The following is a 12,110-nucleotide window of genomic DNA, read 5'->3' as shown; positions in this document are numbered from 1 at the left end:
TTGTTGTGCAAAGCTTTTTATTCCCTTCAAGAATATTTTTACAAGAATTAGCTTAATAATAGAACAAAGATACTTAGGTAATTTATTTTAGCTATTGCATGTAATTTATAGTTTAGCTTTTGTTGCCTTATTATACTTATCCACTGTTTTATCATATTTAAAGGACTTATTATGTTATTTTTCTATGGTTTTTTATATTATTAGTCATTTGATGTGATGTTTAATCTCATATATTTTTTTAAAAACTGACTTGTCCAATTGTACATAATGTAACAGTTATGGATGTTAAATAAATCAATAGAAAAAAAAAAACATAGTGGATTGGTCTGTTTCTCTCCCTCGCCTCTTTCAACCCTCCTTCCTCACCCCCAAGCCTCAAGATTGGAGTCTCATACAGCAACTACATCACCAGTAAACAATCTTATCAATTAAAAGCATCATTAAATGAAACATGGCGAAGAATTAACTACAACACAAGTCCTGTGTTATTCATCAGCAGGGCCAAGATTTTGATGACATGTCATCTTTTTTTCCTTGTATCCTACGTGATGCTCTTAAATATATAAATCTTGGATATGAGCTTCTGGTTACAGAAATGTAAATTTTATACGTAATTTTTGTCATTTTTTCATTTTGGGGGTAATTTTTTGGACTTTTAAGGGCATTTCTTCTCATTTTTGGCCATTTTAGGGAATTTTTCTGGATTTTTAGGTCATTTTTTTAATATTTTCAGGTCATCAAAATCCAGGCCCTGCATATTACATTTTTGGGTCATATTTTAAATATTTTAAGGTCATCAAAATCTGGGCCCTGCCCATCAGTGCTGACAACTGACATAGCAATGTTGTCCTTCTGCACCAATCACTAGTAATACACCTCCAGGCTTTATTAGAATGTCCCTTACCTTCATGCTCTCACATCAAGAATGGTGTAAACCGACCCTTTTGACAAGACACAAGGCAAAGGGAGGAAATGTAATATTTGTGAGCAGAACTATACATTATAACACCCCTAGCACAGTGTTTTCATGACTAATGATGGGAAAACCATCCTCTAGGGAAATTGGAAACTGGTGAGGGCTTGAAGCTTGGGGACCAAGGGAGAAAGAGATGAAAAATTCATTGATCAGTCCGCACCCTAAGGCACAACCAAAGGTGGGGGTGGGGAGGATAAGAGCATGGTAGAGTGTAAATATTTGGGATATGGGTTCATTACTAATTCATCTGTCATAGTACATTGGGTCCTGAGGTTGTCCAGCTTAGCTTCAAGCTTAGTAATGAATTTCTTAAAGCATACAGAAAGTCTATTGTACTACAGAGCTACACATAAGTGAAGGGGACCCTGTCATTTTTTATTCAAAGATGTAATGTTGACTTTATAGGCTTACTACCCATCTTGGATCCAGACAACGAACAGAGATCACTGAACCCAAAGTGCTAATGGGTTGGGATTCACATTTTAAATTTATAAAATAAATACAAAGGAGAAAAATGCATACACGGTTTCGGTAGAGAAAAAAATCCCGAAAGAAAGAAACCGCTATGAAAACCTGGACACAGATGTGATGATAATATTAAAATGTACATAATATATGATGTGAGGATCTAGACTGGATTCATCTGGCTCAGGATAAGGACCAATGATGGGCTCCTGTGAACGTGGTAATGAATCTTCAGGTTCGATAAAGTGACTCAAATTTCCAAGTGGCTGGGCAACTGTTGGTATTAAAGTTTCGGAGAAAGGTGTTGTCTCCATCTTCAGGGTATGAGTAGCATTGAAATCTATGAGGTCTATTAAATTTCAATCTGGGAATGACAGTTAGTTGCTTAGTCTGGATATTATGAATACTCATTAGAAAAAGAACTTTGATAAATTTTATAAATTCTTGTTATGTTAAGGTTACATCACACTTGATATTTAAATGTTATGATAGAGAAGATAATCATCCACCTTGAATTAAAGAAGCAGATTCTTGTTATCAACATTTATAAATACTGAAAGTTTAGTGAACACAATTTTGGCAATGAATACTGTGTTTCACACGGTTAACTTTAGCCTCCAAACCATGAATTCTCCAACATTTCTCACCACAAATGAATATTAACTTACTGGGGAATACAGTGTCTTTTGACTTTTTAGCTCGTTTCTTCCATAGCTCTTTTCTGTCCTGGATGAGGCCCATTTCCAGAAGTTTCTCAACGATTCGATGTTTGGGTCGATGAACTCTCAGGCGATCAATAATGCAACGTAATGGATCTGTTAATATTAAGATATAAACATATACCATTAATGTAACAGTAAAGAAGAAATATATGGTATTTGTAGAATGGTATAAAACTAATCAATAGTTAGTTAGTTATTGGAGAGGGTGGGTTTCCCCATGCACTTAGACCTGTCTTGGTCCATTGTGCTTCCCTCTATGATATTCTACCAGTCTCTATATCCTACCGGTATTGGTGCTTACCATCAGTCCCGCCCAGCCCGCGAGACCGGCTCTACTAGCTGAGTGGTATCTATAATGCTTCCCCCATCTACCAGAGGTATTAGTGACTGCTGTTGGGCGGGAAACATCCGTAATTTTGCTCAGTGGCCTCCTTTGGAGACATGAGGTTCTTTTACGTGCCATAAAGCTACGACACGGGACCCACGGCTTAAAGTCCCTCCCGGAGGACTTGTTCCCTGAATTTTTCCGCCCTTAAAAATTCGACGACCTCCGCCGGGTATTTGAACCCACGTTCTACGAGTCATGAGGTGGGAACGTTACCTCTAGACTATGGAGGCCGCTTAAACTAATAAATACGTTTTAATGTTTGCGCGCAGTGTGAAAAACTAAGTCAGGATAGTTCAGACAGTATAGCAACAGGCCCAGGTTCGACTCCCAGGAATGGAAGATTTTTCTCTTCTCCTCAGTTTCCAGAATGACTCTGGGGTCCATCCAGCCTCCTATCCAATGGGTACTGTGGACTCATTCCCTGGGTGGGTAAAGCAGCATGAAGCTGACAACTCACCTCTATCTAATGTCAAAGTGCCCCCATGTCTTCATGGCATAGTGCGTAAATAATTAAGCACAGCTACAATTTTACCTTTTACATTATGAAAAACTAAATTCACTACTTACGTAACAATTGCTATAACAATATAAGAATTTTAATATGATACGTGGATCTTCTATTTCATTCGAACCAAGCAGCACTATATGAAGAGTGTTACTTCTAGACCAACCCACTTCATGAGAGGGAGTGTTTATATTGATAGGTTAGAATAAAATAAAGAAATCTTTGTCATAAGATGACCCCACATTACAGAAGTCATTAGATAGAATTCACCCAACTATTTAAGGACTGATGACAGAAATGTTCATACCATTAGCAATCTTGAACTCTTCATATAGTTCTCTGAGTTGTTGCTCTTCATCTTCTGCCCATTCCTTGGGTGGCCGCACATTTCCAGACTTGTGACTCCTCTGTAATTGAAGAAGAAACAATAAACAGAATTTCTGCCAAGAACAAGAGTCCAATACAGAGACCGACCAGGGCAGCTGAACTGACCTTAGTTCCAACATTGTAACCTAACTCACGCAATTTCTTGCTCAAGCTTCGATGAGATCGTGAAGTATTTATTAGATTTTGGAGTATCCAGTCCACTACATCTGAAACGAAAACAAAAAATATATAAGTAGATTCTAATTATGCTAACATCACATGTCATATGAACAGTTAAACACTTCACGTCAGTAGGATTTGAGGTTATCACACCAGTGCTAATGAATATTTCAATCTTCTGGAACATAATCCCACGTATTCTCTTTATAGACAACTAATGTTTCGGAGGAACATGTTGCCGCACATAACTTCAAGTGTGAAGATTAAGTGTAGCAGGAAACCAGCACAAAGCTGTGCTTCATATCTGCTTCCGGCTAATTTCTTACTTGGCTTACTCTTCAAACATGAAGGGGGGGGGGATATGTTCCTCAGAAACATCATCATGTTCCATCCTGAACATGGAAACAGTAGGTTCCCTCAAAACATTTCAGAAGACAGCACTTTTGATATGTTAGTTCAGTTTAAAGTTCAGTGTTTTTTATGTAACTAAAGCAGCTGAGGTGACTCTAAACCCATTTAAAAAGTTGTCCCTGTGCTGAATGATTTCAGCACTGTGCCATGAAGGCGTATGGGAGAGTGGATGTATAGATCCACATTTTCTTGACCTTGGCACTAGCTGGAGGTGAGTGGTCAACTTCACACCACAGCGAAAAGAGCCTCCAGTACCCACTGGATAGGAGGTTGGGTGGACCCCAGGGCCGGTCTAGAAGATTTGGAGAAAATTCTTGACCCTAACAGGACTCAAACTCCGACCCCTCAGTCATCCAGCCCATAGCCAGTCGCTATACCGACTACGCTCCTCTAAACCCATCTGCCATATGTAATTTCTTGATGAGCAGCTATGTACAATCACAGTTTAATTCTTACATTTGTGCCTTTTCAGAATACTTTTTAATGAGCAAACAGTCATGCACGACTGTACAGCAGTTGAGTCAGCTCCAACATCTGATCTGTAGACAACTACAGGCTAGATAACCGGAGTAGATGAATCAGTTAATCATATGTAATCACCTTGTCCACTACCACCACCTTCAAGTTCTGCCTTCTTTGTGAATTCCTGATACAAACGATGGAGTTCCTCTTCTTCCTCCTCACTCCACACTTGTTTTGACGAACGTGTCCTGTAACAATATAGCTCATCATCAGACTGTCTCACAATACTAAAATTACGGAAGAGATGATCAATTATTCTATCACTTAATAATACATTCTCCATTGCTAGGGTTAGTCTGTGGACAGTGCCCACATTCAAGCAGATGTTACAGTGAGTCTGGTCATGGGCCTCAAGGGGCCTGACGCCAAGACAAACTGATTGGCAGTAAACTACCAGTCGTAAAGTAACTCTCTCTCTCTCTCTCTCTATTGAGGAGAAACCTGTGTGGAGGGGGGATCGAATAGTTCCATCATAGCCCTATGAGTTGTAGGAGGCGAAAAAAAGAGAAGTCTCAATTCTGAGACAGTAAAATATAGTCGTGAGTCCCAAGGGACTCGGACCCAAGAAAGACTGCGCTGGCAAGGACCAGCAGCATGTACAAATGACAGACCTGTCCTCTCGTCAGAGAGGGCGCCCCATAAAAAACAAGACCGTAACTGTCAAACAGTAATAAATATCTGGTCATGAGCCCCAGATGGGGTCTGACGCCAAGAATTACTGACTGACTGACCGTCAGTTACAATGTGTCTTTGAATATGACCACTGAGGAGAGGTATAGTGTGGGTGTTGTTGGTACATATTATTAGTCTTGAATTCTTCAAACCAAAGTTCGCCTGTGTATACTGTGCAATGATAAGAAATATTATAGAACGGTTCAACAAGTGGTTGTCTCTTCATACATCGACATCCCACAAGTGAAAAATGAAAGAATGATTAACTAACGACTGAACAAGCCAACTAACAAACAAACAAAAAACAAACTCCATAGAACCGAGTCCTTCAGAAGTCCACAATCATTTTGCCACTCAAGAAACTCCAATCATTCTATGGAACCTGTAAGTTCATTCCCAGGTTCACAAGAACCCACCACTGATCTCTAACCTATGCTGGATGAATCCAGTCCATAACCCCCATCCTACTGCTCTAGGATCAATTTTAATATTATCCTTTATTTAAATTTAGGTCTTTGTAGTGGCATTTTTTCCTTCTGGTCTTCCCACCAAAATCCCTATATGCATTTCTTTTTTCTCATATGCATATGACGTGCCCTGCCAATCTCATCCACCTTGACTTGATCATTACAATTATATCTGGCAAGGAGTACAAGTTATGAACTTCTTCATTATTCAGTTTCCTCCAACTTCGTATTATTTTATTCCTCTTTGGTCCAAATGTTCTTTGATTAATGTTTGAGGTCAATTTTCACACCGATACAAAACCAAAGGCAAAATTATACCTTTCATATTTTTATACAGACAGCAAGAAGATGAAAGGTTCTGAACTGAATAATAGCAAGCAATGCCCAGATTTAACCCGTTCTCTGAATCAAATTTTGATTTGCTGACAGAATGATTATGAACAACAAATTGGAAAAGATGTAGACATGATTATGGTATATTTTAAGGTATTGTTCCAGCATCTGCGTCCCAAGAACTGGGGTGGGGGTTAACCTCAATGAGAATGACTGATATGTCAGCTCAGATTTTAACCAAAGCTCTTCTTAATATGATGCAGGAGCACTAGCAAGTCGATTATGACGTTCAATGAAGGAATGGGTGATGTCACAAAAAACCTGTACTCACATCGTTCATAAATGTTAACACACCTTGCGTGAGTCTTATGTGGAACTGACTATAACTCATAAGATACTTACTTCTCCTGATAACTTCCATAGCCCTGTTCAATATCGTACGCATCTCGAGATGTCTTCCAAAACAACAGCTCCATATACACCTTGCTGTTGGTACTGGCTACTTCTGTGAATTTCCGCACAATGAAAAGCGCAAATGTGGCCAGCTCCTGCAAAAAATAATACAGCATCAAAATATCTAGTCCACAAACTGAGTCCTGAAACAAGACCGTAACCTGGTATTTCACACACACACGCACGCACACACACACACAAACCCTTTTTTTAAACTTTGTTAAAGGTGAGGGAAAAGGACCATCACTTCCCTNTTTGTAGATTGTTAAATAAACCAATTAACCATCTCTACGGCGTCTTCAGTAACCAACGAAACACGTTACACTGGTGTCAGAAGTGGGATCAGTAACGCAAACACGTTACAATATGTTTCACACTTACCTTATGCTTCCCTTGTTTGGAGTCAAGAATTNTAAATTGTCCTCTGACATAAAGTTATAAAGGCAAGGGCCAACATATGTTTCACACTTACCTTATGCTTCCCTTGTTTGGAGTCAAGGATGCGCTGGAATGTACGAAACAGAGATGCCTGGAATAGGATGGCAGGTGCTTTGCAATCCCATGCTATCCTGTGCAACATCTTGGTGATGCAATGGTTGGTGTGGGCCAAGTTCCTCTCAAATTGCTTCAAGAGAAGACTGCAGGCTTGCACCACTCGATAGTGCACAAACCTGGATATAAAATAAAGTTACATCATACTGTTAAAAAAAAGTGCATAATGACTGTGTCTGGTCTCTTACTACCGTATGCTTGGCCTACTGGTCAGAGGTCAACTGATTATAGGTAAGCTTTGAGGCTTTCACAGCGAATAAATGTACTAAAATCTTCTCAGACCATCAGCTGTGTTAATGTTGACTTAAAATGCAACGTTTCAGACATCTCTGAAATATAGGATCTCCTGAGAATACAGGAAATATGAATATTGTAGCAGGAAATACCGTTTCTGAAGGATGATGTTACTCTGTACCAAATGCATACTTACAATAAGTGCACAATACTAACCGCCTAAATGTCTCTGAGGGTACATCATACTTTGGGTAGGAAATATTATGGAAGTAAAGCCCTGTGTGTTCAGTGATCTCTCCCACATGGATATGTTACTTATGTTGAATCTAGTAACTTCTTAATGATGATGTATCTATGTCACTATTTGATGAACGCACTCTCAAAATATGTTAAACATAGTACATAAATACAACTTTACCATGGAAATTTAGGGCAGTGTTACCAACACTGTAACAGAGCAAAAGATCCAAGCAAACTTACCTTCTAGAAAAATCTATGAATTTGAAATCTTGTTCTCCGACAGATATATTCACAGCCTGCTGTTCCTCTTCATCTGCAAATATATAAAAACTCTGTGGCTTTAGTCCGCAAGCGAACTATACCGACCGAGCGACCGCCGCTTGTCGGCGAAGTTAGGGCCAACTTTAGTGGATAGAGGGTGTTGCGTGGTCAGCACAACGGATCCCGTTAATCTCGGTTTTCTAGACCGGAGCCGCTATTTCTCCATTCAAGTAGCTCCTCAATTATCCTCTTGAGGTTGAGTGGACCCCGTTCCACACCCACTACTTCTCAGAAATTGTGGTAGCGCCGGGAATCGAACCCGGGACATCTGGATCTGTAGCCAGGAACTCTGACCACTAGACAACAGAGGCGGTCTTCTGCAAATTTCATGAGAAGTAAACGAGATACATAAACTAACTCTCAGGGATGCAGGGGGAAACAGACATTAAACACTTGGCAATATTTCAAATATATTTTCTGTAAAATTAGTGCAACCACATCCTACCAACCAGCTACCTACCTACTTACCTTGAGCAGAGTCCTTGAGACACTAACATCTGAAGGGTACTGTGTTCTGGAATGCGATACTATGTAGTATGGACTGCAAGGGGACACATCTCAGAACACGTACTTTATAGATACAGCTGTGAGAACCTCAAAAACAAAACAAACCAATGGCTTTTATGGAAGCTAAAAGTTCATTACCATGTTCATAAAAGCCTGCCATTGATCCCAGTCCAGAGGCAGTGAATCCAATTCACATCCTCCCATCCTATTTCTTTAAGATACATTTTATTATCCTCTCATCTATGCCTAGATCTTCCCAGTAGTCTCTTTTGTTCAGGTCTTCCTGCCAAAACTTTGTATGCATTTCCCTTTCATGTGTGCTGCTACATTCCTCACCAATTTCATCATCCTTTACTTGATCATTATAATAATATATAGTATTATACGAACAGAGATTATGAAGCGCCTCATTATGTAAATTTATCCACCCTCCTGACACAACCTCTCCCTTAGGTCAAAATATTCTCCTCAGCACCCTGTTATCAAACACCTTGAGCCTTCTTCCTTTAATGTGAGATTCCAAGTTTTTCTGCCCAAACAAATTAACAGGCAAAACTATAGGTTTGTGTATTTTAGTTCTTAAACTTCCAGGGAGCAGACAGGAAATAAAAATGATTCTGAACTGAATGACAAGCAAGCATTCCCCAGGTCTAGTCGGTTCTTAATTTCTTCAGGAGCACATTTTTCATTCGTTGGTGTCAGTCAGATGGAAAAAGATGGAAGAGTACAAATTATTTACCTTCTTCCTCTTCAGGGCCTTCCTGTATTGCTTCTGCTGCCACTGATGCCTGAACCAGTTCTGGATCTGCAACAACAGAATTACTTGATAAACTCCAACAAAACTCAAATCTTACATAATATCAAGGAACCTTAACAGTTCTCTCCTTCAAACAGACTTTATTTAACAAGGCACTAATTGCTACAAACAAAATACTGCACAACAAATTATATAAGTATATGTGATGGAGGGGCACGCAGTAGCGTAGTTGGTTGAGGGACTACAAGCCGGAAGACAAGACTAGTAAAGACAACACCACGCGTTGTGGAGGAAACACGCAAACCAGGGGCATATGGCAGCCATAACTGAAAAGTAGGCTACGAAGGTGAGGGGCAAGCTGCCAAACAAAACACCCTGGACTGACATACATTTATGAACAATGGACGACACCCCGTGTGAGGTGAAATAAATAAAATGCACCAAAATAACGTGGGTATAATAGAAACTTTAAAGGATTTTATCTGGTTTTACCTTGAAAAGAGAACTACAGCGTGTGATTTTAACACGCACTAAGACAGTGTAGCAGTTTTAACATAATTTAATAAAATATTTGTAACATATCAAGACTCCTGAAGATGGCCGTTTTGGGCCGAAACATGTAGTGTCGAAGTGTATAATGTTAAACTAAAATTAAGTAGTGAATAAACAAGTCTTGCAATATTGATGGACGACAAATACATGGACGTTAAGTCAAAGTATAAGGCAAGAAACCAGCGTAAAAGCAGGTGGAAAGCAGAACCATTCTTGGCTTATTCTTCGACCATGAAGATCGTGGCGACATGTTAGTCTGAAACGTCGGTTGACATCCTAAGGAATACACGGCGTTATATCCAAAAGACAGAACGATTCATAATCAACGCCGTGAGAACCTCAAATCCCAAAACTTTGCACTTGTGTTCATTTAACGATGCTGGATCATCAATATTGGCATAATCACATTAAGAACTGAAATATGGTAATGTTATTTTTTCTGAGTGGATATATCATCAGTGGTTTAGATCAGAGTTTCCCAAAGTCATGGTCGAGGAAGAAAGTTCATGTGGTAAGCGTCGATCTCTCATTTACACACAACTAAACATGTCATTTTCATGGCAAGATCTTTATATCACTTTCATTTTAGAAAGTCATGGGGGTGTAAATGCTGGCTACAATTCATTCTTTTCCCCCATTCAAAATTCTCCATATACTACCACAGTCAATAAGTTCGTGGAATGGCCGCAAAGCGTCGTATGGGAATTTCCTGCCAATATGTTTCAGCAATGTTTTCGGCAGTTATATCAACGTTGGCAGACTTGCATGGCGTCCAACGGCAACTATTTTGAGGGCCGATGTGGATCTGCGTAAATGTATGTGAATACATTGTAATTCATTCTCTTCCAAAACAGTTCCTCCACTTAATGCAATCTAAAGCTTTCTCCTTCAAATAAAAATATCCTCTTCTGTCCCCAAGGTCATCCAGCATCTTCTTACGTCTTCTGGGCACTTCTATCCGCCCCTCTATCTTTCCTTCAATAACTTCTTTTAGAAGGCAGTTACTACGTAAAATATGACCAATTCAATTAGCCTTCCGTTTTCTCCAAAGGAAACATCTCGCATACATGGTATCTCTGTTTTTTGAAAGAAACTATCCAGGAAAAGTGATAATGTGGTGGTTTTTCCATTTGCTTTCCACATTGCAGTACAACAGCCGTACCTTGTAATATGATGCGATAAAAACCACATAATGACTCTACCACGTATTATTATTTATTATTCGGGTGGTCCGCCAAAGAAAATATATGGAGTAAGTGGTCAACGATATAAAAACGTCTGGGAACCCCCGGTTTAGACAATAATCTCTTTCTTCCTGACACTCCAGTATGACGTCATCGCATATCTGGTGTACAGACGTTGAGAAATGTCTCCGAGCTTCTTTGAGCGTTACAAATACAAATATGGTTGATCAGCCACAGGGGTACGGGGAAGATCGCCAAGCGATAACACATACGGAGAGAACCCACCCTCCCCTGAACTACCCTCTTGCCGTCACCATTCTGCGTCATCTCTTCCCCTACTTCTATGACGTTGCTCAGACTGAGATATTTTGCGGAAAGTGTACCAAAAAAAAAAAACGACCGCCTTTGTGTTCTAGTGGTCAGAGTTCCTGGCTACAGATCCAGAGGTCCGGGTTCGATTCCCGGTGCTACCAAATTTTCTGAGTAGTGGGTCTGGAACGGGGTGAGGATAATTCAGGAGCTATTTCAAGGAAATAGCGGCTCCGGTCTAGAAAACCGAAATTAACGGCCGTGGGGATTCGTTGCGCTGACCACGCGACCTCTATCCGCTGAAGTCGGTACTAACCTCGCCGACAAGCGGCGGTCGCTCGGTCGGTATAGTTCGCTTGCGGACTAAACCCACGGAGTCTGTACCTCAAAAAGCATAAGATACAAGAGGACACTTCATCCACAGCACGGCGCTATGAATCGCCCTATACCCGGAGGAGTAACTGGAATTATGATATATTTCCAGATGCAGTTTATCGTTCTCATGCTGTTCCAGTTTTTTTAATGGCCGGAACGAGGGATATACATAACGGACGGATGTGTGGTCATACACCAGGCTGCACATGAAACGTACAGACATTAATGTAGCCCAATATCTTCTACTCCCTATTTTCACGCCTCATAAATACTTACTTAAAACAATTCTCTTCCCTCGCAGCAAAAACTCAGCGCCGCTGTAGTCTTTTATTGCTTCCAGAATTAATAGTTCACATAACCTCAACCGAGCGGTTCTCTCGTGGTTAGGGCATTTGTGTCTGGGGTGCAGAGGGTTGCGGCTCGAATCCCAACTGCGAGTCTTCATTGGTTGCAAGGTAGGAGGGACATTCTGAACTCCATAGCACAGGTCCCACGCAGATTTATTATTATTATTATTATTATTATTAATTAAATATTTATGTTTCTTTTCACTTCTAAATAACACTTAGTTTTATGAAAATGAAATTATTATTATTGTTATTATTATCATTTATTTGCT

At 39.9% G+C, this 12,110-nt stretch overlaps 1 protein-coding gene across 1 annotated transcript in view; it reads right to left on the bottom strand.

Moving 5' to 3' along the window:
* Window positions 1-12,110, bottom strand: part of LOC111871645 (protein timeless homolog) — an 89,470-nt gene that overhangs the window by 9,093 nt on the left and 68,267 nt on the right. Inside the window, exons 9-16 of the mRNA XM_023864881.2 lie at window positions 9,054-9,119; window positions 7,727-7,799; window positions 6,933-7,131; window positions 6,410-6,555; window positions 4,614-4,723; window positions 3,549-3,649; window positions 3,364-3,463; window positions 2,110-2,256 (exon numbers count right to left, since the gene is read on the bottom strand). Coding sequence (XP_023720649.1) covers window positions 2,110-2,256; window positions 3,364-3,463; window positions 3,549-3,649; window positions 4,614-4,723; window positions 6,410-6,555; window positions 6,933-7,131; window positions 7,727-7,799; window positions 9,054-9,119 — 942 coding nt within the window. The remainder of the gene's footprint in view (window positions 1-2,109; window positions 2,257-3,363; window positions 3,464-3,548; window positions 3,650-4,613; window positions 4,724-6,409; window positions 6,556-6,932; window positions 7,132-7,726; window positions 7,800-9,053; window positions 9,120-12,110) is intronic.

The sequence above is a fragment of the Cryptotermes secundus genome, unplaced genomic scaffold, assembly GCF_002891405.2.
Source record: "Cryptotermes secundus unplaced genomic scaffold, Csec_1.0 scaffold11, whole genome shotgun sequence".
Lineage (NCBI taxonomy): Eukaryota > Metazoa > Arthropoda > Insecta > Blattodea > Kalotermitidae > Cryptotermes > Cryptotermes secundus.
The sequence above is the reverse complement of the archived record's forward strand: the minus strand, read 5'-3'. Positions and strand labels throughout refer to the sequence as shown.